We start from the raw sequence: 19,715 nt of genomic DNA on the forward strand, positions 1-19,715 counted from the left end.
TTTGGTATTTCATGTTAATCAGAAGGTCTGTTTGCCTGTGTCTACAACTACAGATTCTAGGTAGCAGGATCGCATTTTGATGAAGCTGATGATTTAGGAAGCATGCTTCTTATTTATCTAGAGGTCACTAATGAGTTTAGACTTTCTGACCATCTCTTTGTGCTTATTTATTATTCCTAGTGTGGTGCACCTGCTTCTCATTGAGAAAACTTTTCTCAGGTTGTGGTGAGTCCAAGAGACCATGATCTCAGTTGCTCCCCACTGGCCTTATACCCTCTTCTATTGGAACTATCATCCACAGAGCTGTAATGTACATGAATCACTGTTATGTAATTTATCTAGATAATCTTTATTACGCAATTCTTTTGGTAATGTCCAAATCTCCTATAATTTGTATTCCGACTTGAACAATATATAATGTATAATGTATTCAAAATTAATTTTCCTATGAACTGTTTTCCTACCTTCTTCTACTCTGTTTATAACCTAACTAATTTATTTTTCTCAAGTACTTTAGCAAGAATGTGAGCCTTTGGGACAGTCAGGGAACTCTAAGTACTCTCTCTTCATCTTAATTAATCTTACTTATTGCATTTCTTCTGTTTCTACTGTAAACCGCTTAGAACTTCACGGTACAGCGGTATATAAGAAATAAAATTATTATTATTATTCTTTTCAGATTCTTGTCACCCAGAGCTTGCGGTTCCTCCTTTGTTCCAACTCACATTCTATCGTCCTGACAGCATTGTTCTTGACAACATAAGTGTAGTCTCTTTGAACTTTACAGAAGATGAATCCAGAATACTTGTAGCTTCTCAAACACCTACCACACAGTTGAAAAGGTTTAGGCCCAGATTCACTAGAGATATCGATTCAATCGCTGTTGGCCAATTTCTGGCTGATTTTGAAACAGCGATTGATTCACTATCTTTTTTGCATGCAAATGATTTGCACGGAGGTGCAAATCATTTTTGCATGCAAACTCCCGACTCAATCGCTCAGTGAGCAATTGAGTCGGGGCAGAGCCCTGACAGTAGTGACAAGCAAAGCAGCCTCCTGTCACTGCTGTCAGGGCTTCTGCCATTTTTTTCTTTTCTTTTTTTTAATGGAAGAAATATTTTGCGTGTATTACACATGCAAAATATCTTGCCAATAAAAAAAAAAAAAATGAAAAAAAAGCCTCTACCCCACCAACAGCACCCCCTCCCCATCCCCCCAAAATGGCAGGAGGGATGCCCACTCCTTCCTGCCACCAGCTACTCCGCCCGACGCTGCCCTCCCTGCCCACACGAATATGGCAGGAGGGCAGACTGTAAAATGGTATCTGAATTTCATCTCAGTCAGTCCATTATCCTTCCAGTCTTCTTGCCAAAGCCTCATACTCATCCGGAAAAGATAGCACTGCATATGTGCTTTGAAATAGTATCTAATTTCTAGATTGTACTACACCTCATGGGAAATCTTTATAACTCTTTGGAGACTTCAGTAATATCAGACTGGGAATTCCTTTCATCGATAAGACCATCTCCATTTGGCTGACTGACTGTATCTCCTTTACATCTGTTCATACTGGCCTTACTCTGCATGACCTTATTGCTGTTCACAATAGTAAGGCCTTTGACGGCAACTCTAGCCTATTTCCACTCTGCATCCTTTTAAATATTATGCAGGACAACACCATAGTCTTCCATCCACACCTTCACTGCTGACTGGATCAAAATTACAGGTTGGATAGCTGGTTTTGGACAAGCAGTTTTGGAAAATCTTTAGTCCTTGAACGTCAGCTCTACCTTCTGGCCCTTTTCTTCTCCAAGCAAACTTCTACTTCATTGTTAATTTTTTTTTTTGTACAAATTAGTGAGTCTGGAAGCTAGTAAGTCCCACATGTGAGAATATTATGCCTGCTTGTCCTTGGAGAAAGTGAAGATACAAACCTATAACAGGTATAAGAACAAAAGAATAGCCTTACTGGGTCAGATCAATGATCCATCAAGCCAAGTAGCCCATTCTCTCGGTGGCAAATCCAGATCACTAATATCCTAAAGAATTGCAACATTCCATGCTACTGATCAGGCCAAGCAGTGGCTTCCCCCATGTCTTTCTCAATAAGAGACTTTGGACTTTTCCTCCAGGAAATAGTCCAAATCTTTCTTAAAACTGAGGACAGCAGGCATATATTCTCACAACCCTTCCACCTCCCTTTGAAGTTGTTGCCTTTTAGCTTTTGCATTCTACTGATGATCCTGCTCTTCATTATTGGATGGGAAGGCACATGTATATGCGTGGTGGGGGTACTTTCTCTAAGATTTAAAGTGATATGACACTAGACAATGTCCGCAGTAGGCTCTGTTGGATGACATCATTCATATACCTGCTGTCTTTGGAGAATACCTTCTACAGGTAAGTATCTGCTTTCTTGGGGAAATTCATTAATAATTTGAAAATTCTGCAAACTGCATACTTCATTTGAAATTTTCATGAGCAGAATACCTCTATTATAAAGGCTGGCATTTCCCCCTCCCCCCAGGCACACCATCTTTTCTGTATCAATTAAACTCTCTTCTAACTAGTTGAATGTCTCGGTGCATCCTGTCTCTTGTGCTTTATATGGTGAATGTTCTAAATAATTTTCTTTTCCCTTAGGAGTGTCTAGGTGTTAAAGACTTGGAGACTGGCTGTCAAAATGGCATCTTTATTTCTGATAATTCATCACGCATTTATTTGAAGAAAACCATTGTTGTGGGTAATGTCTCCAAGTTAGTATTGTACTTTTTATTTCTTTGATTTTGTATTTATAACCATTAAGTAGTATTATTGATTTGAACATGATGTGATTACATGTTACTTATTTGTGATTAAGTGCTGATTTGAACAATCTGTGTTGATTATCTATGAAAATTAAAAACTGGTGATCCATTTTTGGATTTATTACCAGTCTTTGTTCTCATTACAGTACACCTAATAAATGTGTTGAAAATTTATGATCCTAGTCTCTCATAAACAGAGGACTCCTCCAACATATAATTTTCTCTTAAGTCAAGTATGTTGACCTTTTCTTTAGATTTATGAACCTGAATTCTTTATGCATGGTATAGAAATTTTTAAATAAATAAATGGTTGTAATAATTATAGCTATATTTTCAAAATATCAGCTTCTATGTCTTGCTTCATCTTTCAGCCTTCTAACTAGTTATATCTAACTGGGTGAGTCTCTTTATAAAGGTGGTTAATAAATCCAAATGAATTTGATTCCCACTGGAGCTCCTTGTGACTCTGGGCATGTCACTTAACAATTTGTTGCCCCAGGTACAAAATAAGTACCTAGCTAAAATATGTAAACCACTTTGATTGTAACCACACAAAAAAGCGGTATATCAAGAACCATCTAATTCCATCTCTGACCGGAGAGGCGAGAGCAGCCAGCTTAACCTTTCCTCTGCATACTCAGCTGACAAAAGGGCAGCTAGCTCATTGCAGCAGCCTTTTCAGTTTTTGGGGCCTGGAAGTAGTGATTGTTCTGCACAAAAGGACGCGGATGCCGTGCAGTTCCAGAAAGGTATAGGAAAGGATTGGGACTTGTATACTGCCTTTTTGTAGTTTTACAACCACACTCAAAGCGGTTTACATACAGGTACTTCAAGAATTTTCCCGGTGGACTCACAATCTGTCTAATGTACCTGGGGCAGTGTAGGATTAGGTGACTTGCACGGGGTTTTAACCCATAACATCAGGTGCTGAAGCTGAAAGCTGATTGTCCAGTACTTCTTGTTGTAAACCGCCTTGAACTATCACGGCTTTGGCAGTATATAAGAATAAATTGTTATTATTAACCACTGTGCTACATTCTCCTCTGCAAAGTAGTGTCATCACAGGGTGACTTCTCGCTCCCTGGTACAGCTTTCTTCTATGAATTTATGAATTTTATATGGAAAGCCTTTCAGGAGAGCCTTGCTCCTCTGCAGTTCAATTGCGCGTCTGACTTGCCTCAATAAGGCGTTGCCTCTCAGTGCTCATCAGCTTCTCAGTCTGCTGCTGTTCGGGACTTGGGAGACCTGTTCCTCCCGTAGCAGTGTTACCAGGGATTGTCCGCTGGCGCTTTGGATCCTATTTTGCCTCTAGATTCTGAGGACGTTCCCACAGTTATGCAGTTACATTTCTCCCTCCGTATTCGCTGTGATAGGGGATTAACAGAACTCGTGGGGGGAAGACTTCATGGTGACACCAGGAAGTACTTCTTCACCGAGCGGATGATTGATCAATGGAATAGTCTTCCATGCCAGGTGGTCCAGGCCAGCAGTGTGATAGACTTCAAGAATCGATGGGACAAACAGGTAGGGGTACCACAGAGTTATGCTTAAAAATGGATACCCCAGTGAGGGAGGGCTAGACTTGAGTGGACAGACTTGTTGGGCTGCCGGCTCTTATCTGCCATCATACTCTATTTTTCTATGTTAACCACAAATACAGAAAAAACGCAAATAACTTTTTCATATGGTGTTCGCTGTTTTCTATTAAAAACCATTGTGAATATACTGAAACCGCGAATAACATGGTGGGAGACCTGGTGTGTTCCTGAAGGAGAGGCAAAACATGGTGAAGAAAGTGCTGGGAATCAGCGATTTTCTCTGTAAACGCTTGGAATCAGCAATTTCTCTATGCAATCTGATGTAATTTGGGGGGAGGAGCCAGCAAGCTAAAAACCGTGAATAATCAAAACTGCGAATGCTGAAACCGCGAATACGGAGGGAGAAGTGTATTTCAGTCCATTGCCTTATAGGATCTCATTCCAGAGTCTCTGCATGAGCTGAATTTGGACACACAGCCAGCTCCTTTTACCTTCTCCTCCTTTATGGGTAGAGTGAGGTTTCAGTCCTCTACGTTTCTCTGGCATCCAGACAATGCCTTGATTTTGGAACTGTAGGATTCTCTTGAAGGGCCTCTCAAAGTAGTGAGAGCCATGTCCAGGCTGTATCCTATGGCACAAGAGTGTTAGCAACTTTTTAGTCAGCCTAAAGTAGATTCCTGGGTTGCACCGGTTACTAAACTTACCTCTCGAGCGAAGATGGTGTGGTGCTCAAGGATATGCAGGACCACCAAGTGGATGATGCTCGAATATTCAGCTGAAGAACCTGTCTGCTTTCTTGTTTTCAATATCACCATAAGGTCAAATCAAGGACTACCCCAGCGCTGAATAATGGCCTGAAATGCTGCTGTCGACAGCATCCACTTGCCCGGATCTGAGGTCTGTCTGCTGAGGAAGTTGGCTTAAACATTGTACACATCCACAACATGTGCTGCTGATGAAGAGCAGGCGGGCTTTCAGACATAGAAATGCATTTTTAGTGCCTCCCTTGCGATTGACATATACCACCGCTGTAGCATTGTCAGAGAAGACCGTTTGACCTTCGAGAACTTTCTGCAAATTTAGTAAAGTCAACCGAATGGCACGCAGTTCTAGCCTATTGATAAGACCATTTTTTCAGATTCCTTGTCCAACACACCTGAATCGGATGACAGTTGCAATGAGCTCCCCAGCCTAGGAGACTGCCATATGTTGTTATGACCGTCCATGAGATGCCTCCATGATAGGTTGGGGAACCTATCTTGTTGGGAACAGGAACCTTGTATTTGAAGACCATCATGAGACAACACAACACATCAATCTTCTGGAATTATGAGTGATGTGGAATACCCTTAAAAATATTTCAGAACTGCCACCTCAATCAGGTAGTTCTTGTTCACATTGACAATCAAGTAGCAAACAGGGAAGGACAAACAGGAAGGACAAACTCTTATCCTTTGTCAGGAAGCTATTTGCATTTGGACTGGGGCAACCTCTAGAGGAATATTCCTCAAACTTACTGGCAAACAAAATACTGTGATGGGCAAGCTGAGTTCTCTAACTTCGAGTGGGCTCTCAGCATGCATTGATCTCTTTGTGTCTCAGTGGAATAAGAAGCATCCTTGCTTTCTGCTCCAGACTCTGTGCTTCCAATGGAAAAGTTCTGGATGTTTTTCTTCATTGAGGGGGGAGGGGAAATTCTTCTCAATGCTTTTCCCTTGCTATTTTTTTATTGGGGGAAATTCTTCTCAATCTGCTTTGATACCAGAGGACCATGATCCTAATTGCTCCTGGACACGTCAAGTAAGTTGTCCCCTTCTTTTTGAACTATCGTCCAAAGAGTCACGGAGATCAGATCCTTTTCCAACTCTTAAGCACTAGATGTCCTTACTTCATCCCAATTCCTTGCCCTAATGGCATGGTTCTTGATGAAATAGAACTACCGTATATACTCGAATATAAATTGATCCCAGTATAAGACAAGTTACCCTTTTTTTCCCCCAAAGGTTGACTCGAATATAAGTTGAGAGTAGAAATTTGGGTGATCCTGGTGAGAAAGTCTACAAAGACTAGCTATCATTGCCATATGTTTTAACACAATTTTTTGTAACTTTAAATATTTTTATTAGTGCAAAACCACAAAACATTACAGCAGCTTAAACAATATCTGTAGATAAACAATCCCTCCCTCCATAATTCCCTATGTTTCCTACCCTCTATCCCCCTTTCTCAAGTTTTAAACATTAACTTCACAGTGTAGTTTTTAGACATCAATGATTTTAAATCCTTCAAAACAGGATTCCTCATCATCAGAATCCCAGACAGTGGAAGTCAGCTTCTGTGATGATGTCAGCATAGATACTGTCATTATTAATGTCATCATTGCCATCATCTTCACTGCTTTCATATAATACATCATCTTCACTGCCATCCATGAAATTGTTTAAAAATGTAAATAAAAAAGTTGGTTCCTTAATGTCCCCCAGCTGTACAGATTGTTCATATGGGAATTGGACTATAGCAATTCATTATACAAAGGAATTACAAAGAAAGAAATAAGACGCATTCAAATTATCCAAAACACTGCTATAAAAATTATCTCAAAAGCACATAAAAACGGTTGTGTCGCACCTCTTCTGATCAAGGCTCACTGGCTCCCCATTGAGCACCAAATCACTTATAAAATAATGTTACTGACCTTTAAGACAAAAATAGCCGGCCAACCAGAATTCATAACAGGCTATTAATCCCTCATACTACCCATCGTACTTTACATTCCTCAAATCAAAACTTACTAGCTATCCCTTCACTGAGATACATTAACACCATACATATTAGCATTTTCTCAGTTACGGCCCCTACTATTTGGAATTCAGTACCAAATCACATAAGAGAAATTACATCCCTTGATAAATTTAAAAGTAGCTTAAAGGTCTTTCTTTTTAAAGATGCATATGATGTATGATAGTCCTTTTAAGGACAGTAATGGAAGTTTGTTCTCTTCCATTAGCCTCGTATTTTAGATTATTTGCCTGTTTTTCCCTTCCTCTTGTTTTTACCCTCTTCCCAGCTTTTTCTATTTAAATATTGTATTTCTGCCCAGTTACCTCTTGTATCAGTATGTCATTGTTTGTCAGTGAGGCAGTCTGTTAGTATTGTTTTATTGAAATTTGTTTTTAATATATTTTTTTTTATAATTTCTTGGTTTTTTTATATATACTATATAAAACCGCTTTGATATTTGATAAGGTGGTATATCAAATTTTAAATAAACCTGAAACCTGAATTGCCATAATGTACACTACATGCTAAGAAAGCTCATAGGTGTAAAATGGGCTTCTTGACATTCAGCGTGTGTAACGGTAATTCTGTGCCACAGGTACTGGTAGATTGTAGAGAAAATAGTGAGAGAAGTGAAGTGAAAGGCAGATAATTTACCTCACCGGAGATCCAATGTGATACAAAAAAAACCAAAACCCCCAAAATAAAAATAAAAACCAACAAGGTTACATTGTATATTCCAAAGCAAATAACTTTTTATTCTAGTAATTAGTATTATAGTAGCATTTGTCAAATCAAAAATAAATCAGTTTGGACATATACAATGGAGAGAAAAAAACCTCATACGAACAGTACCGGCATATTTCTGTAAGCATGGCACAGTCTCTCTAAGGAAACTCTGCCACAGCATTGGGGTTTTATACAGAAAGTATCTTTTTTTCAGACCCTTCCCCTTGCTGGGAATGTGTATCACCCTTTTGGATAAACCAAATGCCTATCTAACCCTCTCCTAGTCTACGCCTCCATTCTTCCCTGGGGGGCCCTGGACAGGCATAGCTTCTGGAACTTTCTTCTTGAAGTTTGCATTCTTCACACGGGTACAGCATCATTTTATCAGTTAGGTTCCTGGATGATGGAGTGTCTCGCTGACTTGCATTTTTTTTTTCTTTCAGCACTGTTCATTGTCTTTCCAGCATTGGTTGGTGTCCTTGAGAGATTTCACAGCAAGAAATCTACACACGCACATGCCACACATTAGCATCTCATCATCTGAACTGAAACCAGTTTGCACAAGCCCATGACTTCAGCAAAATGTAGGAATAGGTCTCACAACCTGTAAAATTCTCCCATAGGCTCCTGTCGTCTATCTTAGAAGATAGAGCAAACATTCTGTTAGTCTCAGAAAAACCTTGCCTCTTTTTTCTGCAATTCATGAAATGGTACTGTAAATGATTCCCAGATGACCTATACCATTACCCTTCATACAAGCCCTCCCCCACAGATGGCCCACACCATTGTCCTCCACATACCAGTATCCCCATAGATTCCACAGCAGCAATAAATTTTAACTATAAAGGTCCCACAAATTCCACAGCAGCAATAAATTTTAATTCAAAAGGTTCAACAAATTCCACAGTAGCAATAGATTTTAAATCAAAAGGTCCAACAAATTCCACATTTTTATTGATGACAACCACAACGTGAAAGCAAAATACAAAGGCCAACCTGCCAGAGGATGGACCTCCAAAGAAAAGAACAATACAAATCATCATTCATATTTTACAGTAATAAACCCCTTCCACCCCAACTCCCCTCTCTACCCAATTACTATCAAAATACTAAATTCAGGTAGAGAGTATACAAAAAAAAAAATATTTTAAACAAAAAGGTCCCACAAATCCCAAAACCAAAACAAAACAATACTGTGGGATATCTCACAGTATTGGTTTTTGTTTTGCTTTCTCGCCTCAGCAATTAGTAGTAGACAGCCAGCCTTACCGGTTGGTGTTCCAAGCTGCAGATGCCAGAAAAAGCTGTTTGCCAGTATGCTGATCTGTGTAAGGCCTTGAGCATCTGCGCATGCTCAAGACCTGCTGACTCCCGCCTTCTGCTGGTAAGAAGAATGCTGACATCGGGGGTGGGGAGCAGCCCTATGGAAAGCATCATCGGATGACAGAGACAAACAAAGCAATTACCGCTAGTGCACGCTGATCCAGTGCGGGGCCCCATGCATCAAATTCCTTGGAGGGAGCACTAAAGACCCAAGCAGGAGCCGGTAAACAAACAAACAACAATAAAATAGAATGTGTAATGGGGGAGGGGGACAGGCCATCAGAAAATAGCAGTGGAAGCAGCATCAGAACGGGGGGGGGGGGCAGTCGGCCTTCACAAAGCACAGCTTCAGCATTGGAAGTGGGAGGATTCTTCAGACAGCAGTGTCTGAGGTAGGGGGAACCTTCAGAAAGCTGCATGGTGATGGAAGCAGCATTGGCGGTGAAAGGGTAGAGTGCAAGAGAGCATCGGCATTCTTTGGGTGATTGTGGGAGTTTAGGAGAGTATTACCCATCGTTAAAATAGGACAAAACAGCAGCTACCTGAATATAAGTCGAGACCCCCATTTTTGGGCCATTTTTTTACCCAAAAATCTCATCTTATGTATGAGTATATACGGTAATCTCTTTGAAACCTCCAGAAAACATATCCAAAATACTCTTAGCTTCTCAAAAAACTTCTACATGGAGGTGTTATGTGTAAATAATTTTTATTATATCAGCAAGGTCACAGGTAAATACAGACCACGATAACATTTTGTAGGATAACAAAACTTTCCCAAATCCCCTGCCCACCCAAACAACCCCCCCCCCCCCACCCCACCTGGGCAGCAGCAGCGGCAGTAATATTGGTGAAAGAAAACCAACAATGTAGGAGTGAAAATCAAGTCACACATCCCAAAGTTGTTGTTGAATAGTCGGGACACAAGTTGAACTAAAGAGGTACCAGCATTGGCGAAACAGCCGTCCCTTTTTAGTTGTTAAGTCCAGAATGTCCCGTCGTTCGAGCAACATTTGCTGTAACATGAGTGATCGCCACTGTTGTAAAGAAGGAGGTTGAGGCGAAAGCCACTGAGTCAATATACATTTCCTGCCCATGAGTACAGTCTTTCGGAGGAACAGCGCACACCCCGGTCTCGGCGGATGAAAACGAATTTGCAAAGTTATAAGAAAACTGGGGTGTAACCTCCATGAGCAACCCCACAGCTTGGCCACCGCAGACACCAAAGTCAGCCAAAATGTAGACACCAGAGGGCAAGTCCAAAACATATGTCCAAAGGATGCCAGTGGGTGGGCACATTTTCCACAGCTAGAAGACGCGCTAATCCCCATTGTCAGAGCCCTCTTAGGTGGATAGAACGCTCGTAACAGGAATTTGTAATTACGCTCCCTCTCTACAGAAGATAGTGTAGGATCATTCCCCACACGAAGGCCCTTTCGTAGCATCTCATCAGATACCGGTACTTGAAGGTCAATTGTCCATTTCTGGGCTAGGGTAAGAAGGTCCAACTCTCCGGAGATGTCCTGCAGGAACCTATGTTAAAATTTCAACGGGACCTGTTCCTGGGCCGTCAAGTCAAGCGCTTCCCGTAAACTAGATTGCACATCCTCTCTCAAGTGTACAGAAGTCAAGGTCTGTAAGTAGTGAGAGAGTTGTCGAAAAGCAAGCCAGTCCCCCGGTAACATATTGAATTTGGTCTGCAGTTCAGCAAACGAGGTAGGGATACCGGTATCTTGCACTGCCTGAAACAAGTAGAGAAGGCCCAAAGAAGACCAACGGCGTACAGCTGCCGAGTCCAAGCCAGGTGGGAAGTCTCCGTTGCCAGCCACCGGGAGATAAGGCGTTGCTTCAGAGGAGATTTTCAATACCCTACATAACCTTTTCCAAGCTGTACGCATGACCTGCAAAAAGGGGTGGAAATGCAGCAATGGCAAATCTGGCAGATGTCTAACATGTATTAGGTAACTAAAGTTATAAGGTCGAAAATCAAGACATTCATTCTCCGGCAGGGAAAACCATGTAGAATTGCAAAACCAGTCATGCAAATGTCTTAATTGGCATGCAAGAGCAAATCGGGAAATATCTAGCAAGCCCAATCCCCCCCGATGTTTCGGCAGCATCAATTTGGATAATGCTATCCTCGCCCGTTTTCCTTGCCACAAATAGGCAGAGAGGTGTGAGTTGAGTCGTGTTAAGTGTAAGGGTGTGAGCATAATAGGCAACATTTGCAGTATATAAAGCCATTGTGGAAGGAGCATCATATTGTATAATGCAATTCGACCAGAAAGTGATAAGGGAAGCGCCCTCCAACCAGCTAGGGTGGTCAGTGTCCGATGAAGTAATGGTGTAATATTGATGGAATATAGTCTGTCCAGGTCCTGAGGAATCACCACCCCCAAATAGGTCAACTGAGATGGAGCCCACTGTAATGGAAAGTCTCCCTGCCAACCCATACGTACCGCAGGTGACGTTGGCAGTGCCAAGGACTTCTGCTTATTAAGCACTAGACCTGAATAAAGATTAAATTCATCCAGAAGTTCTAGTGCTCGGGGCAAAGAACTGTGTGGAGAGCCCAACGTAAGCAGAAGATCATCCGCAAATGCCAGCACCCTCAGCTGCGAGGAGCCCTCTGGTAACCCCACAATTTCATCATCCCTCTGTAGGGTACGCAACAAGGGATCTAAGTACAAAAGAAAAAGTAGCGGTGACAATGGACATCCTTGTCGAGTCCCCTTGCCCACCGAGAAAGAGGGAGAACGCACCCCATTAACCAAAACTGACGCTTTGGGTCCAGAATAAAGTGCGTGTATCCATGCCATGTAACTATCTGGGAACCCCATGTGATATAAAACTTGGAAAAGATAATGCCAGTGTACTTTATCAAAAGCTTTCGCCGCATCCAACCCCACCAGCAACCCAGGAGACCGGGCCCGCTGAGCTCGGGAGAAGGCCAGAAGTACCCGACGCACATTAATTACCGATTGACGAGAACGTACAAAGCCCACCTGTTCTTGCACAATAATAGTAGTAAGCAGGGGGGCTAGCCTGTCCGCTAAAACTCGCGCCAAAATTTTTAGGTCAACATTTAATAATGATATCGGTCGATATGATTCAAGGTCAGTCGGCGGTTTAGATGGTTTCGGTATCAGAGTGATCAACGCGTCATTCGCATACCTCGGAAGGGTGCCACACTTCTGAACCTCAGAGTAATAATTCAAAAGGGACCCCCCTATAGAGGACGATAAGATCTTAAAAAATTCTGGGGAGAATCCGTCCGGACCAGGAGCCATGCAGGGCTTCAAAGTTTTAATTGCCTGCAGGACTTCCTGTAGCTGTAGAGGGTTATCCAATCGAGATATCTGAGCTGCCGACAACTTAGGCATCCCGGCATCTTCTAGATCAGGGGTGCCCACACTTTTTGGGCTTGCGAGCTACTTTTAAAATGACCAAGTCAAAATGATCTACCAACAATAAAAAAATTTTAAAACCCCCACAAAGCACACTGAAAGGCAGAGAAAATGTTAATTATCATTCATATTCCGGGTTTTTTTCAAAGAAGTCAAGGCAGATGACTCTATGCAATGTCATCTCAATAACAACCATACAAAAATAGACAAATATAGCCCCTCCCTTTTTACTAAACCACATAGCAGTTTTTAGCGCAGGGAGTTGCGCTGAATGCCCCTGCGCTGCTCTCGACGCTCATAGGCTCCCTGCGCTAAAAACCGCTATTGTGGTTTAGTAAAAGGGAGTCCTAGTGCAAAATATAGACAGCAGATATAAATTCTCAAAACAGACACATTTTGATCACTAAATTGAAAATAAAATCATTTTTCCTACTTTTGTTTGATGATTTCATGAGTCTCTGGTTGCACTTTCTTCTTCTGACTTCTTCTCACTTCACTCTGGCTGCACTTCTTCTGACATCTTCTGATTTCAGCCCACTCCTTCTTTCAGCCTCCTATATGCTTTCTCTCTTCCATACCTCATTCTCTCCCCCAACTTTTTCTTTCTTTCTCCCTGCCTCCTATTCTTTCTTTCTCTCTCTCTCTCTCTCTCTCCATGCCCATTTTCTTTCTCCCTGCTTGCCCCCTTTGTTTCTTTCTCCCTGCCCTCCCCCAAGCCACTAGGTTTGCCATCGCCACCGGGGAACAGGCCTCCAAGCCACCGCCCCCCAAGCTCTGCATGCAGAAGCCTTGCACTGACCAGCATTCTGCTCCCCTTCAATTCTGATGTCGGAGAGGAAGTTCTGGGCCAGCCAGGCAGCGATTGGCTGGCCCAGAAATTCCTCTCCGATGTAAGAATTGATGTCGGGGAGAGCAATGCTGGTCAGCGTTAGGCTTCTGCAGGCCCAAATCTCTGGATCCCCAGGGCCGAGGAAAAGAAAAGAAAAAAAGTCAGTCTTCCATGAGAACCGTTCCAGTCTCTTTTTAGCACGACACTCAACTTCCCATTTTCAGGCTCAAGACGTCAGAGCAGCAGCAGCAGCTCCGGCATTTTTGGGCAGAGCACCTCCTGCTCCCGACCGCCTTTCTCCAGTCTGGCTTGTCAATTCCGCCAGAGGCAGCCGGCGCTCAGCTCTCAAGGGTCGTGACTTCCCTAGACCTCCCTCCCGCCTTCTCCCGAAGGAAGTGATATCATCCCCCAGTCGGAAGACGGGTTCTGGCAGTCGGGCAGGAAGGGCACAGCAAGAATGAGTGTGCGTGGGGAACCTTGGGGAGATTCCGGTGGGGAACCTTGGGGAGAGGAAGGCTGATCGGCCGGCCGATTGGAACGGCAACACGAAATCGACTGGCGTTGCCTTCCCGATCGACCGGTCGATCGCGATCGACGTGTTGGGCACCCCTGTTCTAGATAATCCCTCACATCCGGGCCTGAGTATGGACTCGGGGAGGAATAGAAGGCTTCAAAATAATTCTTAAAGCAGGTGGAAATGTCTGTCGCGGATGTCAGTAGTTTCCCAGACCTCTCTTTTATCATCGCTATGTAACGAGAACCCTTCCAGCTTTTTGCTACAGACGCTAATAACTTCCCAGTTTTGTTACCATATTTATAAAATTTATATTTACGGAAAAATAATAATTTTTTAGTCCTCTCATGGATAAGAGAGTTTAATTCCGCCAATGCAGCGGTATATGCCTCCCTGACGGTCGCAGAGGGGGTATGTAGCAACTCCCGTTTCAGGCTAGTCGACTGCCTTTCGAGTAAGATTATGCGATGTGCAATTCTCCGTGTCCGGGAGGCCACATAAGCGATCACATCTCCGCGTAACACTGCCTTAGCCGCGTCCCAGAATAATATAGGATGATCTATATGTTGTGCATTAAAAGTACAGTATTCCTCCCATTTGTCAGACAAAAATTCCCGAAAGTGAGGGTCAGTATGTAAATAGGAAGGGAATCTCCATCCGGGACCATTGCCTACGGGACCCCCCACCGCTACATCTAACCAAATCATATGATGGTCAGAAATCTCAAGAGGGCCAATAGTTGCCTCTGACACCCAGGCAAACTTGTGTTCAGAGATTAAGGTGTAGTCAATTCTGGAAAAGGTCCCATGTGCCCTGGATTGATGAGTATAGTCCCTGTCGGTGGGGTGTAGCAACCTCCAAGGGTCCACCAACCCCAGAGCTCGACACAGATAGGGGACTCCCTTTGTCTGTCGTACCATCGAGGGCCCTGTTCCTCCAGAGCGATCCACACCCGGGTCCAGCACTTGATTCAAGTCACCCACCAATATCAGTGGGTCACCCGAATTTTGCAGACATATGTTAACCAGATTTTGAAAGAAGGAGTGTTGATATCCATTCGGGCCATATCCCACCAATATTCTAAATGATCCACCCGGTCCCAGCACCTTCACTAACAAGAATCTGCCCTGTGGATCTCGTCTCAGGACCTGGACAGAGCATGGTAAGCCTTTTTTTTTTTTTTTTTTTTTTTTTTTCCCGTTCAATATTTTTTATTGAGTTTTTTGAAAAAATATAAGAAACAGTTCAAGTACAGGGTATCAAAAAATAAAACAAAACATTTAGTATAACAAGTATTCAGTTATATTGTGCAATGTAGAATTGAATCGTTTTAAAAGATCTAAAGTACTAGGACTGTTCATGAAAAGATAATAAAAGAAAAGATAAGAGGAAAGAGAAATTGAAAGAAGAAAGAAAAAGAATAAAATGAGGAAAAAGATGAAGGTAAAGAAAAAGAAGAAGAAGAAGAGAGGAGTGTCTATGAAATAGATTGAACATATGAGTCCAGGAATTTCCAGGGTGATTTACATTGTGTCAAACTTTTGGAAAGTCGAATTATATTTTTCTTTTCATAAGCATATGATTCAAATTTATGATACATGCTCAAAGAATTCCACCAAAAGGTATAGTTTAGTAATGAAGAAGACTTCCAATTTTTCAAGATGTGCATAAGGGCAGTCACAAACATTGCATCAATGAGTTTAGGAGGACAGTTAGACTGTGTAAAACAAGGGTGTTGAGATCGGAGAATTATAATGTCAAAGGAAATTTCTTCTGAACAATTGGTAATAGACTTTATGGTGTCCCAAATGCATGTCCAAAAGGAACGAACTTTAGCACAGTGGAAAAGCATGTGATCAAGAGTCCCAGCTTCTTTCATACAATTCCAACATATAGAGTCTTGTTTTAGGTTAGCTTTCCACATCCGAAAGGGTGTCCATACCGCATTCCACATAATGAAGAACATTGATTGTGAGACTCTGGATGATAAAAGAGGTCGGTTTGTCGATGACCAGAAGAGTTCCCAGTCAACATCAGTAAGTGAGGTTGTCAGCATAGATTCCCAATGTTTCATGGAATGAGAGGAAAATGTGAAAGAGTGATCTCTTAGAATACTATAAAAGAGAGATATCGCTTTACCTTTTGATGTAGCCAATGTGGACCAGTGATACAAAGTGTGAATGGATGTCATATAATCAAAGCGTATAGACATAGAAGATAACGTCTTAGTAAGAGAAAGCCACTGTGAGTAAGCAGAAGGAGACAATGAGTAAGTAGAGCAAATTGTGACAAAGGGAACAAACGAAGTGAGAGTGGTTATCTGATGGAGAGACCACAAACCAGCCCGCTGCCACCTTTTCCATGAAAGAGATTTACTATTGATTTGGATTTTGGGGTTATTCCAAATGGACAAGAGTGGACTGTCTTTAATTGAAATCTCTGCGATTACGTCTAGTATATGAAGGGCATGCTGCGTTGCACTCAATAAGGAGTATTTTCTCAAAAGTTTGGGCACTGGCACCGTCAACAAGCATGAAACATGTAATGGTGCACATAAAAACCGTTCCAGGTCAAACCAGGTTGGTGAGTCTTGGGTATTAGGGTTAATAATCCAATAGGCTCCATATTTGGCCAATGATGCGATATAATAAAAATAAAAATCTGGTACATTCAAACCCCCATTAATTTTAGAGGCTTTCAGCTTGTCGAGAGCAATACGAGGTTTTTTGTTATTCCACACAAAGTCAGATATTTTCTTATTCAACCAATGAAAAAATTTCTTCTTGCATAAGGAGGGAAGCATTGAGAGGGTATAGTTTATCTGAGGAGTGAGGGTCATTTTGATAGAAGCTATTCTGCCCCACCATGAAAGGAAGAGTGGAGACCAACGAGACAGGGTGTTAAGAACTAAACTTTTAATTTTAGATATGTTTAGATCTTGAGTTTGAATCGGATCTTTATGTATTAACACTCCCAAGTATTTTACAGCTCCGTGTGACCACGTGAAGGGAAATTGGGCGAGATCTGAGGGGTAAATGAGATCATTAAGAGGGAAAATTTCTGATTTTTCCCAGTTAACTGAGTATCCAGAAAGCTTGGAGTAATGAGAGACAATATTAACGAGTGAGGGAAGGGAAGCAACAGGATCTCGGATAAAGAGAAGGACATCATCAGCGTATGCTGCTAATTTGATGTGACAATAAGTGGTTTCAATTCCTGTTATTGTTGGGCATTGTCGGATAGCAGAGAGGAGAGGTTCCAACGCTAAATTAAATAGCAGCGGCGACAGAGGGCAGCCCTGGCGAGTGCCTCTATGTAGGGAGAATTTGTTGGAGAGAGAATTATTAATTAAAATGCGAGCTGTGGGTTGATGATATAAAGTTTTAATCCAATCTGTATAGAACGGGCCAAAGTTGTACCACTTTAAAATTTGGAATAGAAAAGGCCATTCAACTCGGTCAAAGGCCTTTTCGGCATCTATGGCCAAACCGATTACGGGATCTGAGAGTGTTTTAGCATGGGCATTAATATGATGAAAGAGGCGTATATTGTCTCCTATGAACCTTTGTTTAATAAACCCCGTTTGATCTTTGTGAATAAGAGAGGGGATCACTTTGTTGAGTCTCAGTGCAAGAAGTTTTGCCATGATCTTGTAATCTAAATTAAGAAGAGAAATGGGGCGAAAGTTTTTAACCAAGGTAGGGTCTCTGTCAGGTTTGGGAATGACTACTATAGTGGCCTCAGTGAAGTTGAATTGTTTGTCTGGATCAGAGTGGAGGAATTCGTAGTAAGAAAGAAGATGAGGAGCCAGAAGATTACGAAACTGCTTAAAAAATTCATTGGTAAACCCGTCAGGACCTGGGGCTTTGCCGGTAGGCATAGCTGATATTGCGGCTTCTATTTCAGATACAGTAATGGGAGAGTCCAGTTTCAATTTCACAGAGTTCGATAAGGTCGGATGAACCAAAGAAGCAAGAAAAGAGTCTATCCCCGATTCTGAAGCAGAAAAATCAGATTTATATAAAGTAGTATAGAAGTTTTCAAATTGAGAAGAGATCAGAGACCGGGTTTTAACCATCTGCCCCAATGGGTTTTGAATGGCTGTGATATGTAGGCGTTTGGATTTAGTTTTAAGATATCTAGCCAAAGGGCGTCCCATAAGGTTGTCTCCCATATAATGTCCAGAGGTTGAGATAAAAATATCCCGTCTAGCAGTACTGGAAACTAAAGTGTTAAATTCGTATTTAAGATTTTGTATACGTTGAAAAATAGATGGATCATGTAAGTGGGTAGACATATGTTGTAGTTCTAACTCTTTGATAGAAGATTCTAAGTCTTTCTCTTTTTTCATGGATTGTTTCTTTTTCCAAGAGGCGAGGTTGATAAGTTCACCCCTAAGGGAGACTTTATAAGCCTCCCAGACAATGGATGGGCAAATTTCTGGATCTTTGGAGTTAAGTTCGAAGAATTCAGCAGTGAAAGATTGAATTTTGTCAGCTATTTCTGAGTCTAAGAGTAAAGCATTGTTTAGTCTCCAAGAAGAAAATTCTTTGCGGGGGGCAGAGATAAGTAGGTGTAGGGAGGTGGCCGCATGATCTGTAAGAGAGATTGGGTGAATAACATTGTTTGCCAGGTCCTGAATGAGAGAGGAGGATATAAGAAAGAAGTCTATTCTTGAGTAGGTATTATGAGGTGGTGAGAAGTGAGAGTATTCTCTACCCTTTGGATTAAACAAACGCCATGGATCTACAAGGGAGAAGGCATCTTTAAGGGCATGTAAGGCTGTGAATGACTTGGATTTGGAGGGTTTGCAAGAAGATGATCTATCAATATAAATATCTTGAATTTGATTGAAATCGCCTCCAAGTACTAAAGGGCAAGAACTGTATTCTACTAACGCCATCTGAAGGTCTTGGAAAAATTCTGGGTGGTCTAGGACTGGAGCATAAATGTTAAGGAACACAAAGTTCACTGAGTGCAACGCAGCGTGCACCAAGCACCATCTTCCATCCTTGTCCGTCGTAGAAGAGTGAACTACAGGAGAGAGTTTATCATGGAAAAATATTGAGACTCCATTTTTCTTACGCTGGGTCGCAGGAGAATAAAAGTGAGAGGAGTATCCCTTTAATTGAAATTTTAAGGCAGCAGCGAGAGGCAGGTGAGTCTCTTGTAAAAAAACCACATCAGGGTGCTTATTAAAAATATAGTTAGCTATCTTTTTCCTCTTAATGGGATGATTTAGTCCATTCACATTAAAAGAAAAAATATGCAAGTCAGCCATAATCTTTTAAATACATTACTATATTGCAGTATATTTTGCACATGTTCAATGTGTGTATATAGCAAAGATAATGTTTAAGGTAGACACTCCTGTCAGAAAGTAAAAGAAAGAGCATATAGGTAGTAGAGAAAAAGTAAAAAATGTCATCACAAAGGATCACATTCTCGTATATAGAGTTAAAAATTTTTATGGGTGCTCCTGTGAGCATAAAGATATAACACAAATGGGAAAGCTAACAAAGAACCCCACACCCATACAATATCAATAACTTGAAAATTGGTGTGCTTATCAATATTTGCGATATAACTGAGAAACAAGTGAGTATGTTTGCAGCAAATCATGTCAACGCATTTTTAAAGATTCCAGAAAAGCAACTAAGTCTTTAGGGTCAGTATATGAAGATGTGCGGTTGTTGTAGGTCACTTTCATCCTTGCTGGGTACATAAGACCATACTTGGCTCCTATATCTTTAAGCTCCTGTCGATGGGAAAGAAATGCTTTTCTCTTCA

General features: G+C 41.7%; 1 protein-coding gene across 9 annotated transcripts in view; it reads left to right on the top strand.

Annotated features, from left to right (window-relative positions):
- YEATS2 (YEATS domain containing 2) overlaps positions 1-19,715 on the top strand; it is a 1,675,245-nt gene that overhangs the window by 502,916 nt on the left and 1,152,614 nt on the right. For all 9 annotated transcript variants that reach the window (XM_033957686.1, XM_033957691.1, XM_033957693.1 and 6 more), the window contains one exon: positions 2,644-2,756. In XM_033957686.1, the coding sequence (XP_033813577.1) occupies positions 2,644-2,756 (113 nt within the window). The remainder of the gene's footprint in view (positions 1-2,643; positions 2,757-19,715) is intronic.

This window comes from Geotrypetes seraphini, chromosome 9 (assembly GCF_902459505.1).
Source record: "Geotrypetes seraphini chromosome 9, aGeoSer1.1, whole genome shotgun sequence".
Classification (NCBI taxonomy): domain Eukaryota; kingdom Metazoa; phylum Chordata; class Amphibia; order Gymnophiona; family Dermophiidae; genus Geotrypetes; species Geotrypetes seraphini.